At 42.5% G+C, this 21722-nt stretch overlaps 1 protein-coding gene across 8 annotated transcripts in view; it reads left to right on the top strand.

The window, feature by feature from the left end:
* The first annotated feature begins 3173 nt into the window (after positions 1–3173).
* The window catches only part of gapvd1 (GTPase activating protein and VPS9 domains 1), a 39668-nt gene continuing 21119 nt past the window's right edge, over positions 3174–21722 (top strand). For 2 of the 8 annotated variants that reach the window (XM_079516219.1, XM_079516218.1), the window contains exons 1-12: positions 3174–3329; positions 10199–10417; positions 11336–11603; positions 12025–12597; positions 12869–12952; positions 13069–13203; positions 15676–15871; positions 16496–16576; positions 18973–19127; positions 19587–19716; positions 20241–20366; positions 20881–21054. In XM_079516219.1, coding sequence (XP_079372345.1) covers positions 10233–10417; positions 11336–11603; positions 12025–12597; positions 12869–12952; positions 13069–13203; positions 15676–15871; positions 16496–16576; positions 18973–19127; positions 19587–19716; positions 20241–20366; positions 20881–21054 — 2107 coding nt within the window. In that variant the 5' untranslated portion in view covers positions 3174–3329; positions 10199–10232. Of the gene's footprint in view, positions 3330–10198; positions 10418–11335; positions 11604–12024; positions 12598–12868; positions 12953–13068; positions 13204–15675; positions 15872–16495; positions 16577–18969; positions 19128–19586; positions 19717–20240; positions 20367–20880; positions 21055–21722 lie in introns of all 8 variants that reach the window. The other 6 variants (XM_079516217.1, XM_079516216.1, XM_079516223.1 and 3 more) reach the window with 3 other exon arrangements.

The following is a 21722-nucleotide window of genomic DNA, read 5'->3' as shown; positions in this document are numbered from 1 at the left end:
TAGAGAGATTAGATTAGAAGTGACGAAACAAAATTGCTCACACTGGTAATAGCGGTCTACTTCAAAGTCCTTCCTGCAGCTGCTCTGGATTCAAATCCAATCCAAGGCTCTTCTGTTGCATGGCATGCCTTCTTTCTTTCACGCATGTCCTGTCACTGTTCACTGTCTCTATTCAAAATAAGCAGGAAAGAAATTAATCTTTTGTGGCAAACTCATTGAAATAGTTTCAGAGTTACTTAGGAACTTGGCATTGTGTTCTCTTCATTGTGTTCTCCTTGGAAATATTGAAATGTTAAGGTAATAAGCCTACTGTATGTCTATATTATATAGTGTATTTTTCCTGCAATACAATTATTCTAAGTTTTGATTAACAACAAAGGGAGTCTTTCTGACTTTGGACTTTCTGACTAGATTAAGTAGGTTTACTAATTGTCTTTGCTTCCTGGAAAGTGGTTGTCTTTCGATGTTGTGTCAGCTGTCAATGACTTCTGTCAATGATTTCTTGCTGTTTTATGTTTAAAAAAAACAAAACAACATTCAGCGTTCACATGAAACACCACAATACGTTTCTGACACCGTGTGGACATTGTTAGTATTGCAATTTGCAACTAAGAAATATGCATTTTCTGAGGAAAACAGTCAGGGTATTTTAGGTCAGGGGATCTTAGTATAATCTGATCGACAGGAGGAATTGACTTTAAAGAAACACATTTTTGTTTGTTTCTGAACAGACACTCTTAATCCAGAGCGATTTACATTAAGCAATAACAAAAAGCATGGCATACATCACATATATAAAAAGTAGTTATCATGAAACATGCGTAAGCTAAGAACGTAACAGTGGAGTATCTATATCATGAAACTATATATATAAACTATACATACTATACTATATTATACTATACATATGTACTATAAAGTGCTATGACTACATAAAATGCAATCCTAGTGCTGTCAAATATTGGTTAATTTTTCTAATATTCTAGCCCACAAAAGAAATCAGGACAATGCTTACATTTTCGGACCGCATCCTTGGTATTTTGGCATAATCTGATTGACAGTTGGAACAGACTTCAAATAAACAAATTGTCCCAGTTGCACGTAACTCGACAACCGTTTGCCCCACTGACTTCAAATTTGACACAAGCGTTCCACACCACAACAGGGAGTGCAGTGCCCAGCCTTGAGTCGGTGGCATGCACCGTTGTCCAGAAACAGGCCCGGCCTATCAGAAGAGGGCAGGTTTAGGGCCCGGCCAATCAGAAGAGGGCAGGTTTTTGGGCCCGGCCAATCAGAAGAGGGCAGGTTTTTGGGCCTGGCCAATAAGAACAGGGCAGGTGTTTGGCCCGGCCTATCAAAAGAGGGCAGGTTTAGGGCCCGGCCAATCAGAACAGGGTGGGTTTAGGGCCCGGCCAATCAGAAGAGGGCAGGTTTTTGGGCCCAGCCAATCAGCAGAAGGCAGGTTTTTGGGCCCGGCCAATCAAAAGAGGGCAGGATTAGGGCCCGGCCAATCAGAAGAGGGCAGGTTTAGGGCCCGGCCAATCAGAAGAGGGCAGGTTTTTGGGCCTGGCCAATAAGAACAGGGCAGGTGTAGGGCCTGGCCAATCAGAAGAGGGCAGGTTTTTGGGCCCGACCAATCAGAAGAGGGCAGGTTTTTGGGTCCGGCCAATCAGAGGAAGGCAGGTTTAGGGCCCGGCCAATCAGAAGAGTGCAGGTTTAGGGCCTAGCCAATCAGAAGAGGGCAGGTTTAGGGCCCGGCCAATCAGAAGAGGGTAGGTTCAGGGCCCAGCCAATCAGAAGAGGGCAGGTTTAGGGCCCGGCCAATCAGAAGAGGGCAGGTTTAGGGCCCGGCCTATCAGAAGAGGGTAGGTTCAGGGCCCAGCCAATCAGAAGAGGGCAGGCTTAGCGCCCGGCCAATCAGGGCCTGGCTCGCTGATAACAAACTATCTTTACACCTGGGGAAAACTGAATCCATTCTCTTTGGATCAAATAGTAATCTCAGCTAGGCTGATGGCTTCTTGGTTAGAGTGGGTGACAATATTATCACACGAAAAGATGAAGTTACCTACCTAGGTTCCATCCTGGGGGCAAATCCTTCCGGTGATAAAATGCCCACCAACGTAATCAAAAAGGTCAACCAAAGAACAAGATTCCTATACAGGATCTCATCACTGGTCAACAAAAACACCTTGAAGAGCCTAACAGGAGCCCTAGTACAAGGTTTCTTCGACTGTCTATGCATGCACCTCCTGGTACCACGTACAGCACCTCAAAGGCCCTTAAAACAAGGCTCCAGACTTCCCAAAACAAACTGGTCAGGTTACTACGTGGCCTCACTCCCCGAACCCACCTTGCACATTTTGACAGGCTGGAATGGCTTAGGGTTGACGACAGAGTACAGCATATTGGTCTGGTCCACAAGATTCGCTACTCCACCAAGATACCCATGTACCTTTCCTACCTTTTCAGACTCCATCATGGCCCGTAGCACTTACCCTACCCCCTTAGATAGCACTTTTTGTAGACTTAGATAGCATTTGATACAAACTTATAGCATGTTAGAATTGCATTGTATGTAGTCATAGCACATACTACATATGTATAGCATAGTATAGTATATGTATAGTTTCATTATATAGATATTCCACTGTTACTGTAACTAATACTACACAGTTGACAGTTTTTGTATTGAGTTGTAGGCCTACTTGAAATGTACTATAATTCTGCAAACTGTTAATAAATACTTCAATCAATCAATCTATCTATTTTTATCCAAGTTATGGTACAGTAAAAAAATCGACAACCAGGGCAGTCTTGTTGTTTTGTTAACTTTCCTATTATCCTAAGGAGTTTACTAGAGATAGGCTCAAATGGTTTGGAAGGAATCATATGGCTCCTCCCCATAAGGTCTACCTGCCTCCCAAAACAAGTTAATATGAATTAATATTATTTGCAAACGAAACAAACACACGTCAAGCGTCAAACCACGTCAAAGACCCCAGAGTCAAACCTTAGAGTATACTAGTCTAAGCGTCAAACGCAAAGTGAGCAACCTGTCTGTTTCTTAGAGTATACTCTAAGGTCTGTTTACTACAACAACCGTGAGACTTTGCGGTAGCATGTTGCCATTGCGCATGCGGGTTGCGCAGGTCTCCTCGTGATGACAGCAAATGACAGCTAGCTCTGTGTTCGCCACTGACTGCAGAGAGAAGCAGGGAGATACACCAACACCATCGTCTATACTGGAAACAGTTAGCTGTTCTTTGGGAAATCTGATGATCAGCAGCGTTTAAAGAAACTGTACAGCCAATAGACCATAGCTATACTCGGTAAGTTGTTAAATTAACTAAAACACGTCGCTGGCCTTCACCAGAGTACTGTGCAGTCTGTAACATTAGCCAAGCTAACGTAGCAATTTTAGCTTACCTTGTTTTTTTTAGCTAGCTAACCTTACGTTAGCAGGGTGATGTTAGGTTAGCCAGTTGACTCATCACCCAAACAACCTAAGCCACCGCTTGTTTTCGATCGTCCCCAGCTTGGTTGACAGGCAGTACACAGATGTGCTATTAACATTTTCGGTGGTCTTCATCATGCATGGTATGGTAACGTTAATCTGACGTAGCAGTTGAGTTTGATTTGATATTCGTTTTAAAACCACCTCAGCAGCACATCAGCCACCCTAGCTGGCTAATGTTAAGTTAACTCAGCTCATTTCTTCTGAAGGGCTGGCCTGGCACAATGGATACATTACTCATCACTGGTGGTGCTTAAATAAACGATATAACACGGATGATGAGGGGTATCCGATATAGGTTACTACCGCATAATGATTTTTTTTTTAAATCTTCGGAAAGTCATCGGATCATATGCACCCCTCTCCCGATTTAGGCGGGGCAGTGTGTGTTATGGTTTATGCTCACAGTCACAAAGACGCAGTACATTTACTTAAGCCAATAAACACTGGCATGATGTAGTTATAAGCCAAGCCTAAATGCTATAACGCTATACAGTATTTCTGCTAACTTCAAATGATGACATGATATTGAGCGTTACTATAATGGTACACCTCAAACATAAAACAAACACAAAAAACAACACATATTTCATGATATCTCTTGCCAAATATTGTGCTAGTCTAAGCAAAGCTTCTGTTGTAGCTTGGGACTTAAATTATATGACTGCTGTCCACTGTTTTCAATTCTTGAAAATTGTTATTTTTTAAATGCTTGTTGGTGCCATTGGTTGGTTGGCTGCTATACTATAGAGGGTATGCGTGTGATATCATCAAACCCAGAAGTTATGGGGGAACACCTACTGAGTGGCAAAAACTACTTTCTGGCCTTGACAGCCCATACATCCAAACAGAAAAGTCATATTTGATTGCATTAAACGACGTTAAACAATGTTAAACTCACTTTGCCACTCAATTTGCCACTCGATTTGCCATTCACTTTATGCATGCACATAACCTCTATACCTGTAGACTAGCTTGCATTGCACCATGTTGGAGACTACATTGTTATCATGTCCCTCTCTGCAAATGTCATTGTTGGCTATTTTCTGCAGCACTTTGAGTATTGCATAAATATTAAATATATATATATTTTTTAATATAATTCACTCTTTGTAGGGAAAGCCGAACCATCACTAATGTTTGTAATGTTGTAATTTACTTATAGGAGCATGTCTTGGAGATCATTGAGCTCCATAAATTTCAACTTTGCCATTTCTGATATATGCATATGATAGTGACATATATTAACTTTAGGTAACACTGTCTTCTCTGCACTTTTGTTCCCCTTTGAAGAGATTACTTTCTAATAACATGTCACTTCTACCACCTTCCATTCTTAGTATAACGGACCTTGGGCTGCTTTTACCCTCAACACCAAATCTGTATGTCAAAAATAGCAGATCTACCCCCCCCCCCCCTGTTAAAGACAGACTAGCGGAGCGCTTTTTTAATGGCGTCACATGCACACAGCACACACCGTCATAAGGCAGGTTAGTTTTACCCTACTGATGTCGTACGAGAGGAACTGTAGGTTCAGACATGCGCACGTTAAGCACATTTTATTTTACGGTTATTTTAAGGTTTACGGGTGTAGCCTGTTAATAGTAGGAAACATGTTTGTATAGGAAATTACTACTAGTTTTTATATTAATCTTTGGTTTTTATATTAATTTTAGTCAAATTGTAAATCTTAAGGAATGCCTTGAATTATAGGAGCTGAAACAAAAAGGTTTGCTTTGAACGAACTCAACGAAGTATCTTTATCTTCTTTGACGGTGGCTGAGGCATTCTTGTTGCGTGCAGCAGATAGGATACTGGCAGCAGCACAGTAATGCTGTGTTGCTTATATACCATGACAGTGTGAGGAGTGAGGACACATATTTGCACTCTATAAACCCGTCATGCAATGTAGTCATTGGAGCTCATGAATCGAGGGGAACACGGTCTAGCGTGGCCGCACATGCATTTGCGTGGTCCTGCCCTAAAAAGAAACACTGGTGCACCCCTGGTTTAAGGACTACGTCTTAGCCTGCACATACCTTCAAATGTCTTGGACTTGTATGCTACTCCCATTCACTTCATGCCTCATTTTAAGTATGTCAGGTAACCCACCCAGTCACATGACGATCAGATAATGGCAAAGGAGTTGAAAGAGTCCATAGTGTTGGCAGCAGAGGGAGTTAACACATTTGATTGGTCCTCTAATATGTTTTGATTGAAAAGGCCACTTCTCACCACTGATTCAGAATACAAACCTACTGGGAAGGCCTCTTTTAACTCTTGTTTTCCCCCAGGTACGTATATATACGGATGTCGACGCTAGGTGGCGTCATATCCCAGGTCTGTATATATACGTACCCCAACATATACTCCGTCTATGGTTGAGGCCTACGGAAGCTTTTAACACCCCGAACGCCCGGGGTTATTTAATCCATTAAATTTTAGCGGCCAGTGATTTATAGCAGCGGAGCACTTTTACTGATGGACCGGATGTTATCCCGGATGTTGCTGAAGCAGCTAGATGTAGCCAAAACACTATAGAGGTGATCGACAACAACGGGAGGTATGATTAATTCTACCGCGACTAGCGACGGGACCACAGTGGGCCGGGGGGGTGGGTAAACTACGTCTTTTAAAGTGAACGTGTATGCTGGCACTGGGAACTGGGGTTTATGCTAACAGCTAGCGGTAGAGAGAGTTAATAGAAAGGCCTTTCGTGATGATGAAGGCTGCAGACTGTATCAGTGCTTCCTTTCAAAATGGTCAACAAGTTGGATCATTTTTTAATAAAATACTACATTCAAGCTGTTTATGTTGGGATATGGGCCATTCCCAATATTCCCCTATCGACATTGGTTTATATCGATTATCGGCCATAACAATTAATTATATCGGATACGGATTCATATCATCGTCCATCCTTACATATTTGTAGCTCAGGTGTCACACATCTATGCTCTTTAATTGTGTGTACTAGGCTACACGCAATCTTCTTCTCAGAAGGTGATGTTATGGGAAGTGAAAATGGGACATTACCTCTGAAATATAAGCACCTACTGTATCAGTGTATAAGTGAAACCTTTATGGATATCATCGTGTGTGCGTGCGTGCGTGCGTGCACGTCCCACCCAGCCTCTGTTGGCTGGTTTCTCTTCTGCTTTAGAGTTCCCTGCTGATTGATCTCGCTTTCAATTTAAATGACGGGGCAGAAGAAGGCTTTTAAAGACCTAGTGTAATGAAAAATACGTTTTTCATACTTTTAGACCATATCTGTGGTCATCATATCGGTATACCTAACAATGGTCCAAAACGATGGGAACATTTCCATTTTTGTATATTTTTATTTCAAAAGTCCATAAAAATCCAATTTGAATTACTTCCTTTGAACAAAAACTTGATGCGTGCAGCGTGATGACGTGTCGAGTCCTGCATGAATAAAAGTGAAGCTTGATTTAATTCACCTGTTTGATTCCCATTGCTGTAAATTCCTCCAGTCCAAACATGGCTGACGTTTATTATATTACAGAACTACTCAGTTTTTAATCTCATTCAAGATGACATCCAGAGTCCAGACAGGGACTCTAGAAATGACCTCCCTAGGGAGGTCATTTTAAACGTAATCCTCACGCTAAAATATGTATCTGAAAACATAATAGGTTAGAAATAAGCCACAAGCTTTGCTGCCCGTCTCTCTGTCAATTGCGCATGCAGTGTCACTCTCTAGAAGTATGTATATAATAGGGATCGACAGATTATTGGCAACGGCCGATTATCGTTGCCGATATCGGAAATCATTGCAAAAATCGATTTTGTGGAACTGTTTTGTCATGTTTTATTTTTAATTCAGTTTATAAGAAATGCTAAGTGGGAGCTAATTATAATGTTGCATTTGATAGAACAAACATTTGAGGGTATAGTGTTTTTCTTTAAAATTTCAGTTCAATTTATAAGAAATTATGTTAAATAGGAGCTCCCTGTACTTATAATTGTATTTTTCCCGTGTTGATACATATTCTTAAATGCATTTAAAGAATGCTGTTTTGTGTTACTGTAAATTTTGACAATTAAAAACATAATTTTAATTAATTAATATTGCTTTTTAATATCGGCTATCGGTCACTTTGATTCTCTGAATCAAAGAGATCATCAGCTCTCACTGGACCGGTTCGCAGCCGAGTGTATGGCGGCTGGGATGAGGATCAGCGTCTCCATATCTGAGGCCATGGTTCTCAGCAGGAAACCGATGTATTGTGCAGTCCAAGTAGGGAATGAGACATTACCCCAGGTGAAGGAGTTTAAGTATCTCGGGGTCTTGTTCACGAATGAAGGGAGAACAGAGAAGGAGATCAGGCGGTGAATCGGAGCGGCAGGGGCGGTATTGCAGTCGCTGTACCGCACTGTTGTGACGAAAACAGAGTTGAGCCAGAAGGAAAAGCTCTCTGTCTACCGAGCATGGCAAGCAATCTTCGTTCCTACTCTCACCTATGGTCTCACCTATGGTCATGAAGTGTGGGTCATGACTCATGACCGAAAGAATAAGGTCACGCATACAAGAGGCCGAAATGAGTTTTCTCCGACTGGTGGCTGGCATCTCCCTTAGAGATAGGGTGAGAAGTTCAGTCACGCGGGGGAGACTCTGGAGTAGAGCCGCTGCTTCTTCGCCTGGAAAGGAGCCAGCTTAGGTGGTTCGGGCATCTGGTTAGGAATGGATGCCTCTCGAGTGTCTCCCTAGGGAGGTCCTCAACACACGTCCCACTGGGAGTTGACCTCGGGGCAGACCAAGGCGCAGATGGAGGGATTACATCGACTCACTGGCCTTGGAACGCCTCGTGGTCCCCCAGGAGGAAGTTACTAATGTTGCTCTGGAGAGGAATGTCTGGAGCTCTCTGGTGGAGCTGTTGCCCCTGCTACCCGACTATGGATATGCGGTTGAAGATGAATGGATGGATGGTCTCTTTGTACACTACTAATGGGTATCAGCCATGAAAATCGGTTGATTCCTAGTATAAAATAATAATCAAAAAAATACCTATTGTCACTTTTATAAGGGATATAAATGTTCAGCTTGTCTGGTTGTATTAGCCATGCCATTATGGTTGTTGTGGTTTTGTAATCTCTTCCCATTCACATCCCAGTATGATAGTATCCTATTCCTAACTCCAGGGTTTGTGTACCATGTTATCCTAATCCTACCACAAAGAGATGTCTGTGTGCCGAAATCTGCAGGAAATCATTTAAATTTCATGCGAACAGTCTTCTTTGAGTGTCCTGGCTATATATTTGGGAAAGAGTGTGAGTGTGCGTGTGTCCCTTGTATGAAGTGGACATGGACATGATGATGAGTGTGATTGGATTCTAGGTATCATTTAAAATCCTGAATGTGTACAAAACACTGTACTGTACAGGAAACGGGACTTTTTAACATTTATGTTTTTGATTTACATAATCTGCTATATTGAATCTCCAGTGCCCATGGTACTTCGTACTGCAAATTTATTTCTTACCTGAAAAGAGCCTATGGAAAACATTTTGTTTTTAATCTTTGCATTGGTTTAAAATGTATGTAATCTAATCTATTAGGGGTGTAATGATACATTGTAACAGCGATACGATACGTATCACGATAACATGGTTGACGATACAATACATGGGCGATTAAATCTATGGTAAAAAGTCCTGGTTTCTGTTTGTTTCCATAGACTAGGCTAGTGACAGGGCTCTAGAGATGGCAAGGTTGGTCTGTCAATGTGTCCAACATTTTGGTCCCAAACAAGATATATCTAATACTATATAGACTGGATTGCAATGGAATTTCCTGTGTCCCGATTCCCTTCACGCCCCCCTGCGGATGAACCCTAGTGATGGTCTGGCATTAAGGCTCAATTGGTATTACAATTCAAGCAACTTTGCAGGCAATTGGATCAATATTCATTCAGCCGATAAGGGATGCACACCCCAGCCATTCTCAATGGAGATCCTCCAGACAAATGCCTTAAAATGGAAAAAAGGAGAGAGATTTAGATCTGGTCAGCTATGTGAGGCTAGGTTACCGTGGTGGATGAACCCTACTGATTTGCTGAATACCAAACGCTCTGCTCGCCCCAAAACACAGTTGCCCAGGTGCAAATCCAGTGTCCTCGAAGTGATCTACTCTCTACCTGGTATTTATTATTATTATTATCAGTAAACTATGCCTAAACCTAACCTTATTCCTAAACTTAACCTCAGTAAAATGGTGCCAAAACCTAACCCCAGTAGAACTATACCTAACCCTAAACGTATTTCTAATCTTATCCTCAGTAAAACAAATACAAGAATTGCCCCAGCGTGCGGTCGGTGGGAAAAAATGTCGCCGAGTGTGTTTTGGGATGAGCCTTCCGGTTACCGATTTGCTTGCAGGGCCTTAAGACTCTATTTTCGTCCATGCTAAACCCCTTATCCCTAAACTACTTTGCCCTATTTATACTATTTTGAAAAACATCTACAAGCTCACAATGTGTCGATGTAGATTGGCTATTTTATCTATTCAACAATGTTTTTCAAAATAGTGAAAAAAGGCAAAGTAGTTTAGGGGTAAGGGGTTTAGCATGGACGAAATTAGAGCCCTTGGTCTTGTTTTACATAAGGTCCTGTCATTCTGTTTCCCCACTTCATCTGACTGTTTTGTCTCTTCCTGTACTCCAGTTCTTTGCCTCTCTGCCTGCCTGAGCTGGTGAAGATGGTGAAGCCAGACATCCACACTCTGGCCCACCACCTGAAGCAGGAGCGACTGTATGTGGCCTCTGAAAAGCAGCTGATCCAGCGGCTCAATGGCGATGTGCTGAAGACTGCGGAGAGGCTATACCGGGCCGCCTGGATCGCCAAGCAGCAGAGGATCAACCTCGACCGCCTCATTCTCACCAGGTCTGACCTATGTTCACATTGCGTAATACATTTTAAGTAGATGATCATAGTGACTTAACCTAACTGACCAAACCAACTAGCCTAACTTAGCTAGATTCTGTCTACTACCAGAGGAAAGGGAATGGTCATCGAATGATAACAAGGGGTGGACAACAGACACAGCTTTTTATCCATATTGAAGTGAAGAGTATAGGACTCGACTAAAGAAAGGTTTTGAGGAAATCCACCATACCAGCATTGATATTTTTAGTGTTCTGAATACATAATCTTACCGATCAGTCACTAATTAGATATAGCTCACAATTGCATATTCATGTTAACTTGTAAAACTGTACCTATTTGAGTACTAGGAAAGCACTATATGGAAGCGCTATATTTATGGAAGCTAAACTCGATAGATTAATTTAGCTGTAGACACACTAAAGGTCCTGCACACTGCTGCGTTTTTCGGATTTTTAGCAGTGTTTTTCTGCCTGTTTTCCGAAAAACACGTCCAGTCTGCAAGGACCTGAACTGTTAACTAACAGGTTGATTACACATCCACAAAGTAGCAAAGTCAGGAAGAGAAAAGTACAAACCCACTCTGGAGTGATTAATGAAATGGTGGACTTAAGTTCACATCCAAAAAATGAAGACATCTTATTTACTTGATGTGACTGTCTGATGTAATGTTTTTAATTGCATAAGTCTTGGTCTAAATCTAAACTAGACTCACCAGACCACAGCTTAGATCAGTTGTCCTGAAGGAAAGCTGCCGAGTCAGAAGGAGCTCTTTGATCAGTCGGCATGTGGTTCAGTGTGGTGTCAGTTTAACTGAAGATCAGCAGGCCGAGCCTTGTGTACCTCTGTGAAAACATCCTGCTAGGGCTGTGTTGAGCCTTATTCTCCAATAATAATGTAACATCCTTATATTAACAGTGCGGAAGCTTCTCCTGCTGAATGCTGCCAACATGCGAAAGTTCTGGAGGACACACAGTTTATTGATGGCTACAAGACTCTGGGCTTCCAGGAGAGCCTCTATGGCGATTTCCTGGCTAGGTTGAGGGAGAACCCCAGACTCGTGGCATCCTGCCTGGATGCTGGAGAGAGGTTGCACCAGGAGCACACCCAGGGTGTCATCCATACAGTGTTCACATCACTCTATGGCAACTGTATTATGCAAGAGGATGAGAGCTACCTGCTACAGGTGAGGAGGAGCCCTGCTTACTGCTCACTACGCTTTTTTCCAAGTGTCGTTTGACAAACATTAGCCTGGAACTCACCTATGCTTTTTATGGCATAGGCAGCTCCCGGCAGGATCCGCCGTGTGTGTGTGTGTGTGTGTGTGTGTGTGTGCGCGCGCGTGTGTCAATTTAACAAAGGTGCAGATGATCAGAAATCAGCAGAGAGTGAGTGATGTTTGCGCTACTCTATGCCGAATTGAAGTGGTCTCGGACCCAGACTTTTGTTTTCTCCCTGGAAATAAAAACGTCTGGGTTTCCGAGGCTAGACAAACATTATCTAAGTCGATGCGAGGCGCGTTAACACTTTTTGAAGTTGGAAATGTGTCATCCTGCTGGATTCTGTGTCGTCTTAGCCTGATGTGTGCATTTTCCGTCCGTTTCTAGGTGCTGCGGTATCTGATTGAGTTTGAGCTGAAGGAGAGCGACAACCCTCGGCGTCTGCTGCGGCGCGGGACCTGTGCCTTTAGCATCCTGTTCAAGCTTTTCTCTGAGGGCCTGTACTCTGCCAAGCTCTTCCTCACCGCCACCCTCCACGAGCCCATCATGCAGCTGCTGGTGGAGGATGAGGACCACCTGGAGACGGACCCGTCCAAGGTCACCGAGCGCCTCACGCCGGCCCAGCAGGCGCGCTACGGGGAGAAGGGCTCCGACGCCTACAAGCAGTGGGTGCAGGCGGCCGTGGAAGCCAACGAGGCCAAGCTCGTAACCCTCGTCAACAAGTTCATAGGCTACCTGAAGCAGAACACCTATTGCTTTCCTCACAGCCTGCGCTGGATCGTGTCGCAGATGTACAAGACTCTGTCGTGTGTAGAGGGCCTGGAGGTGGGCGAGGTGCGCACCATGTGCACAGACCTCCTGCTGACGTGCTTCATCTGCCCGGCTATAGTCAACCCTGAGCAGTACGGGATCATCTCGGACGCCCCCATCAACGAAGTGGCGCGCTTCAACCTCATGCAGGTCTGTTGCGGGAGCGACTGCATGACACGTTAATGCACACGGCCTCATTTGTCATGGAATAAGTTATTAAATAACTTTAATCACAGAGGCAAAAACAGGGCAGGGCAACACAGGAACATGTGTCTTTAATAATAATGTGTTGTCCTTTGAGTACAGATATGAATGGATAATTTAACCTCTAATGTATACTTCTGTTGTTGCCTAAATTGAATTGAATACAATTGCAACCGAAATGCAAGATGTCCAATACACTATTCCTTTTGTCTTATAGGTTGGGCAACTTCTGCAACAGTTGGCAATGACTGATGATGACGGAGACCCCAGGAGGAAAAGCAGGTTGTCCAAATTTGATAAAGTGAGCACCACGCATACAAAATGTGCTTCTGTTTAAAATATTGAACCCGTTAATGTAATTATGCATGATATTGACAACTCCTTTCAGTACGTTGTCCTTGTGGGTTGTGTCTCCAGAGTTGTGTAGCAGCCTTTTTGGACGTGGTGATTGGTGGGAGAGCTGTGGAGACTCCGCCCATGTCCTCGATGAACTTACTTGAAGGCCTCAGCAGGACTGTGGTGTATATGTCACATAATCAGCTGCTTGCTCTGGTAGGTGACACACTGCTGTTTAGCACTTAGAAACAAATACAATACTAGCAGTGGTGGAAAAAGTACTCAGTTGTTTTACTTCAGTAAAAGTATCAATACTGCACTACAGAAATACTCCGGAATAAGGCCTCACTCACACCTTTCGATCTAGCATACAACATTGATGCATGCTTGTTGTATGAATGTTGTGAGTGTCATGGCCGCCCCAATGCATTTCCAATGGAAGTCACATGGTTTGTAGTCCACATTTTGGACTACAAGCTGTTGTATGGGGGCTGTGTTTCGACTGCCCCCCTCCCCCTCATACAACGCAAATGTTGTGTCAAACCATGTGACTCCCATTGGAAATGCATTGGGGCAAGATGTGTCACACCCTTTGTATACAACAAGCATACATCAATCTGTTGCGAAGGTGTGAGTCAGGCCTTAGTCCGGAATTAAAAATGTACTTGAGTAAAAGTACAGGCATCAAAATCTACTTGCAGTATGAAAAGTAAAAGTACTAGTAGCAGATCTACGATTATATGACATTTATATGTAGGCATTATTTTCCTTTGGTATGTTTTGTATGGGTGTATATGTCACATATATTGTAAGTATACCCTGAAATCTAAAAACAAAAACAAAAAGCAGATCTACAAGCTCACAATGCGTCGCATCGCTAAGCATTGTAAGCTTTTAGATCGGCTATTTTCAAATGGCCGAAATGTATATAGGGCTGAAGTGGATAATGTATGTTTTTAAATAATAATCAAAGTAGTAACTAAAGTTTTCAAAATATTGTGTAGTGTAGTGGAGAAAAAGTAGTGCAGTAGAAGTAAAAGTATTGGACATTTTGGAAATACTCAAGTAAAATAGCAATGTTTATTTTCAGTTATGTGTTGCAACAGCCCTCTCCCCCTTTTCTATACTGTGCCAAACATACTTCTATGTGAAAAGTTTTAGTTTTCGCAGCTAGGTCACACTGATGGTGAGCCCTGTTGATATAATGCTTAAACCTGATTGGCTTAGAATCTTACATTAATGCTGCAATCCGTAGTTTTATGTTTTATGAGTTTAAGGCACTAAAGGCAGTACTAGTTTTCAACCAGTAGGTGTCCTCTCCTACCTGATATTTCTCAATGGAAGAGTATGGAGACCGCCTCCAACCACTACAGATGCGTTAGTTATTATATTGCATTAATGTATGTTGTAATGTTGTAATAACCATATAGATTTGTTAAAATAAGTTCCAATTGCAGTTTCAATATCTTGTGCTACATGCCAACATCTGCAGTGGTTGGAATTGTAGACAGATGTAGATTACGTGTGTACTGTATATAGAAAAAAAGACATTGACAAGCCCTTGCACCTGCCAAAAACGTTGCCATTGAACAAGGCGAGCTGCAATTGATATGAGATCAAATGGTTCCAAATATTTGTGGCTTCGAGGTAACTCAAGCATATCCATTCACATCTTAAATCAGTGACAAACCAGTTCCACTGCTACAGAGTAGGAGCTGGTCGTGTCTAAACTTGTTTGTCTAGAAAGAGAGACTATAGACACATTCAGAGACAGGTCCCCTGGTCACAGCGAACGTATTTCCTGTAGGCGGAGACGACATATCTGCAGTGTACACAGCCAGCTCTTCTACTACATTGAATGGTAGAGTGACTGATGTTAGTGTGCTCAAACGATACTCTTTTACCTGCTTTTTACAAACACTAACTTTGCAAAGATGCCCATTACATCGGGATGAACCTGTGTAGTTTATGGCTGCTCCAACAGTAGTGGCAAATTTCAACTTTGGAGAGAAACAGAATGTCAAGAAACAAGGCTGTTGTACTTTATACCTCATACTTTAAATGCTTAGTATGAGGTATAAAGTACAGCAGCCTTGTGTTCACACATTAGGTATTGGGTAAGATTCAGGACCTTTCACTGCTTCGTCTCAGGCATTACTCTATGGCTCTGGTCTCAGCCACCGCGGTGTATTTCTTTTGACATTCCGTTTCTCTCCAAAGTTGAATTTTGCCCCTCTGTTGGAGCAGCCATAAACCATACAATACCATAACTACACAGGTTCATCCCGATGTTCTGGGCATCTTTGCAAAGTTAGTAAAAGAGTAACGTTTGAGCAGACTAACATCAGTCACTCTACCATTCAATGTAGTAGAAGAGCTGACTGTGTACACTGCAGATATGTCGTCTCCGCCTACAGGAAACACGTTCGCTGTGACCAGGGGACCCGTCTCTGAATGTGTCTATAACCCCACATGCATCTTTAAAAGACTGCTGTTGACTTCCCATAATTGATGAGCTGTAAATGTGACAGAGGCAGTGAAAAGATCTTGGAAGCCTTTTTTTTTTAATCGCATGACCTTTGCACTTGACATATAGCACCATCATTTCTGCCAAGTGAAAGTGTCATGCGACCGAAGGGTCATGTGATGAAATATAAAGAACTCATGTCTTCCACGTCCCTTGTTCAGGTGGACTTTGTGCGTGGTGTCATGGCGTCAGGAGACCACCTTCGGGAGGAGGAGCACATGGTGTTGGAGACCCAGCTTGCCAATGTGCCCCAGTCCCGAGACGTGAAGAGCAACAGCTTGGAACTCACACCATCCAACACGCCCCAGCTCTCCCCCGCAACCACCCCGGCCAACAAAAAGAACAGACTGCCCATAGGTTAGCTCTCCACATCTTCTCAAGTGGTTATTTCACGTTTTTTAGACACTTGGGCTCTCACAATGCATTATTAATGTTCTGGATGTGATGCAACTTCTCTGTAATATTTCCGGATGTGAGAATTCGAGGTCCAGTGTGTACGTTGCTGATTATAGAATGTGCAACTAGAAGCAGAAACCAGAACTGTTATATATTTCCTCTAATGAGGAATAAAATAAACAAGTTGAGCCGAGCGGTGATGGCTACTGATAGGCTCTTGTTTTGCAGGAAGCTAATGAGCTTCTTCTCAGCTTGTTATAAAGATAATTAGCATGGCCTGGATTGGAGCTCAATTACAGAAATGACAACCAATTAAATTACCAAATATAAATGAACTCACTTTAATTGGAATGGATGGAAAGATGCATAGACTACCGTCATTAGCATTTCTAAGACAAATGACGCAGCAGCAACTCCCCCTCTATTAGAAAATAACCGCTCATACGTGCTAGTCTGAAATACTTCTCTTAAAATACATGAAATCTGAATTTATAATTCAAGCACATTGTATTCTTTCTTTCTCTCAATCTCCTCAACTCTTTCTCCCTTCTTTCCCCACTTTTTCTTTTTGCTGCCAACGACCAGGACAACACTTAGCTGCTATAACATCCTGGGACGCCACAACAACCACCTTGTCTGCTCACATTCCATTAGTAACCCCTTTTGGTGGGTAGCCCATAATCCCTGTTGGGGAGGTGTGGAGAAAATGAAAACCATACGTTTATTTTTGTCTGTCATCAACTGGTGTGCTAGATAACTCTCATTCAGCAATAGCCCATAGCTTTGCTTGAACTCACCCTGCAGCTTCACCAACACTGCTAGCCTAGCATACTTTCTGTCCATGTGCCTGCCTTGCCCTCCTCTCCACACTCTGCTTTTTAACAACTTATTTTAACGTTTGCCTTTTGCTTTCTCATACAGCTGAATATGGCTATTCATTTCCAGGTAGAGTTGAAGCAAATGTATTTATTTAAATGTATAGCTCCACTGGTTTAGTTGTAAGGCTTAATTATTTAAACGTTGTCACACGCCTGCCTTGTATGACAGAAATGAGATATTTATGTGTGTAATAATAAGTATAAATGCCAACCGGCCAATTCAAAAATGTCATTTTTGACATACGACATGGTCGTGTACTGTGGTGGAATTTGCATACTAAGTATAAACAAGCCTTTAGAGCCTAGGTTTAAATGAAAGAAAACACCAATGTAAAGACCACTCATAATGATGGAGAGCCCATGATGGCGTGGGGTGTTGTCTGGTATGGCTTCTATCATTTCATCCTCTGCAGGGCGAGCTAAAGCTAATCAAATCGTCAGGGCCATTCGTCTCTGTGATGGCGGGGTTTCGGATGCAGTTTCAGGAGCTCCTGTGACTGCTCAATTGGGTTTATGTTGTGGAAGGCCTCACTAAAGCCAAAGTCATCGTGTCAAGTCAACACGCCAAGGCATTGTACCAGTTATCCTGAAAAACACCACTTCTATTAAAATGAAATGCGCGATAAAGGTCATCACAGAATAATGCTAGTCGTGATGAGCCTTTGTGAGGCCCTTTAGAGATGACTACATTGATTCAGTACCTGGCATCACACCGGTCCATCAGAATCCCTCATTTTAATAGGACTTTCATATTGGTGTTCTCGCACCTTTGGCACTAGGGCTGGACGGTATGGAGTCAATTTAATATCCTTGTAGAATGTAGAAGCACTGATAGATGGTAATGGTATATATCAGTCGGTATGTAACTTTTTCTTACAATTTTGAAATATTGCAAATGCTTCAGAAGGACTTGGTAAAGCACTCTGACTGGTATGGCTGCTGTGCAGTTGCATTATTGTATTACTTCACATATTTCACACAGCACATAACCATCCCCCTATTTTGAGGATATTTTCGGTTCCAAAATTTTCAAAAAACGGCTAAAATAGCAAACCCGCAAGCTCACGCGTGTGCTATTTTGTGTGACACCGTCGTATGACAGTATAAAAGTGATTAAGAACGTTTGTTGTGCTGCGAAACTGCAAAGAATGTGAAACGAGTAACTTTCATCTCTAAAAACACACTACAATAAAACCAAGCTCCAGAAAGCTGCTTCTACCTTTTATATTGTATTCCATTTATACCGTCCACCCCTATTTGTCACTATTCTGTAGAATAGATGAAGCCTAATAAGTTTCCTTAACTCATTGTAGCTCATTATAACCATTAGAGCAGCATAACAACTAGCATCAGCATAGTTTGAATTAGCAGTTAGCAGCCATCATTGCAATGGTGTTGGCCATATGGAGAGAGTGCTTCAGAGGATCTAGCATGCACTGAGTCCGGAAATGTCAGAAGCAATACTAAGGATGCTGAATACAGCATAACGGCATAGACGTAGGAAATGTTCAGTATTCAACTCTGTCATTTTGTATTTAAAAAAATGACCGCGTATACTGAACTTCAGTGTTTCTGTACTTGTCATATATGAAACCTTACTTTTACATGTATTATCTAATGAGAGCTCAGTGGGAAGGGTGGGAAGAACTAGGTGTAACGGGCAGAGCTGTCATGTGTATAATATACACCCACGGCAGCTCTACAGATATCTGCATGTAGATGAACCCTTAGACTGCATAGAATAGCATTTGCTTTAAACGCTACTTTAATGCTGCATGATAGGTCAGTGAGTCTCCATTAGTGAACGTTGACTTCAATAGCCAGAAACGAGAGAGGGCCTGCTAATCCGTGACCAATTTACATTACAGGTAAAGTAGTGAAAAAATGACAATGTATTTTCTGATTTAACGCTGCCATAACATGAATTATTCATATTATTTAATTTATTTTGTTCTCTGACTAATACTATTGTGGAACGAGTTGCTCATTTCACACAAAATACTGACTGGATGGTCCTTTCAAAGTAAGTAAGCACGGAGATTGGAATTCCCCATTTGACTTAATCAACCTGCTTTGCGCTCTAACAGCAGCAACATATCCTATTATTGTATCCCACAAAACCACCTGAAAGTAAGTAACACACCAGAATGCAATTGCATGTCTCTCTCCTTGTTCTCACAGCAGCCGCTCGTAGCCGCAGCCGTACCAACATCGCCCAGGAGGGGGAGACAGAGGCCAGCTCACAAGAGTCCCTACAGGAGGTGATGCCAGAGGAGGTACTGGTGATCTCACTGGGAAACAGCCCTCAGACGGTTCCTGGGATGATGTCAGAGAATGAGGTAATGGAACTTGAATTAATGTACTCATCAGCACACGACATGGTCGACACTGTTGCTGTCAATGTCGTTTTTATTGTGCTTTTTAGATGTACAAATATATTACAAACCTTTTAACCGCAATAATGTTGGATGTATTTTCTAAATCCATGTTCAAGGTCTTGAACATGGTTTCACTTGCACTCCCAAAATAGCCAATCACAACGCTTCGCCATGTTGGGCTTGTAAATTGGTTATTTTAGGCGAGCATCCCGTATGATCAGGGTTTAGTCTCTAGTACGTGCTGTTATATTATCAAAATAACTTTATTGGTCAAGTACATTTAGGACATGCTAAGACGTTTCTCACGAGCCCATTTTGACGTAGAAAAAAACCAACAACCTTGATAATGAATTATTGAAAGTGGAAGGTGTGTGTGTGTGTCTGACCAGGGCTGTCACTTTGTCTACCCACGCACTATAGGTTTTGAACCTGCAGATGAATGACGGTGCACCAGGGGACGCTCCTGCAGATGACAACAAGCTGCACGGCAAACCAGACAAAACACTGCGCTTCTCTCTCTGCAGTGACAACCTGGAGGGCATCTCAGAGGGTCAGTCTAAGACGTTCACCAAATGTCTTTGCTGAAAATGGCAGATCTACAAGCACGCAAACTGAGCTTGTAGGTCTGCTATTTTTTGGCAAATGTTCCCCAGAATAATAGGATGCTGAAATTCCAGTGGTTAACTTCCGACTGACATTATAGATTAAAGGTAGGGTAAGTGATGTTTTTTGGTTAAAACAAAAATGTTTTTGTTAATTGATAGTAATCATTGTTATAGAGTGTTCAGTAACAGGAGTCTCCCCATCTCACCAGCTCTTCAATAAACTGAAAATAGGCCAGAGTTTGAGTATCAATGCTCTATAGCAATGCGTACTATCAGAATATAGAGCTATTTAGCACTTATTTTAACCAAAAAAAAATCACCTATCCTACTAAAATATTAATCTTAGAATCCATAAACTAACCATTATTAATCATAGCTTTGGAATTTGTTAATAAAAACACATTTTCCCCTTATTTTTACATTAGTGGCCTTTTATTAAGGAATACATTTTCTGTTCTCTGCTGCTCAGGGCCATCCAACCGTTCCAACTCGGTGTCGTCTCTGGACCTAGAAGGAGAATCTGTGTCTGAACTGGGAGCCGGGCCCTCGGGGAGCAATGGAGTGGAAGCTCTACAGCTGCTGGAGCATGAACAGGGTGTGTACAGTATGTGTGCTGTGTGAATTAAAGTGTAATGGGCTCTATGCACACAGAATAACTCTTCCTACTTCCGGGCTGCTTCCCTACTTCCTTCACAGTTGTTACCGATTATACTAATTAAGGCTCTGTTCCATTTAGTGTGCAGTGGTTCTCAAACTTTTTCATTTCAAGGACGCCCATAAATCTGGGAGTGTAACAATGGAACCAAATGGACCCTTACGGGTTCATTTGGTTCCATTTGTACACTCTCAGAGTTACACACCCGTATGGGGCCATTTGGAAGGACACTTTGAGACCCACTGAGTGTTTCCAGTGAGCCAACATGCCCATTAGCAGCACCCTGACTCTGTTGGACAGAATGGAACAGAGCCTTCATTAGTATCAGCGGTAACACCTGTGAAGGAAGGGGCCCAATGTGTGCATATAGCCCATTAAATTTAAAACAGAAAAAACAACTACAGTACATAAAATGTTTTCTAAATGAGACCATTGGTTCCCTCATGGCCTTCAGCCACCACACAGGACAACCTGGATGATAAGCTACGCAAGTTTGAGATCAGAGACATGATGGGCTTGACAGACGACCGGGACATCTCTGAAACGGTCAGCGAGACTTGGAGCACTGACGTGCTGGGAAGTGACTTTGACCCCAACATGGACGAGGATCGTTTGCAGGAGATAGCAGGTAAATTACTTATGTTGATGCACACACCTTTTGATTAACCGAAGTGATAACCGAGGTGAACAGGCACCTTAGTCAAAATGCATATTATGCGTTGACATTTAAACAAGAATGACACGTGTATCATTCACTGCCAGGTGAAACAAGCACTCTGCGTTGTACATGTGTCCCCCTTTTCTTTCTTTTCTTCTTCTTATTTTATTTTTGTAACGTGTATGTTTCTCTGTCACAAACTGGCGGCCGTTGTTTTCGTTCGTTTCTGACGTTCTTTTGTTGGTTCAATCACTTTTGTTATGGCCAGTTAGCTCCTAACATTAGCCACTGTTGTCAGCCGCTTGCAGAGTGTGGGTGCAGACTTCCGCAGTGCGGCGTGTCATGGCTAAGGAGGCAGCCAATCACGACTAGGTCGCTACTACGCGATTGACGAGTGGTTCAGACTCCCATTGGCTTTCAGGGCATTGCGTTTCAGGGCATTGCAGAGTATGGGGTCAGACTCCCATTGGCTTAGGGGACAGCCAATCATGACCAGGTTGCTTGTATTTTAGGAGCTGTTGTATTCCAGGTTTTCACCTGGTATGGCAAAAGATATATATATTGATATATATATATGGGTAAATGTCACACCCTGGTGGCTAAAGACTGATATTCCATCATAGGTCAATAGTTGCCTC

Source organism: Electrona antarctica, assembly GCF_951216825.1.
Source record: "Electrona antarctica genome assembly, chromosome: 12".
NCBI classification, from domain to species: domain Eukaryota; kingdom Metazoa; phylum Chordata; class Actinopteri; order Myctophiformes; family Myctophidae; genus Electrona; species Electrona antarctica.
This window is presented reverse-complemented; position numbering and strand designations above follow the sequence as displayed.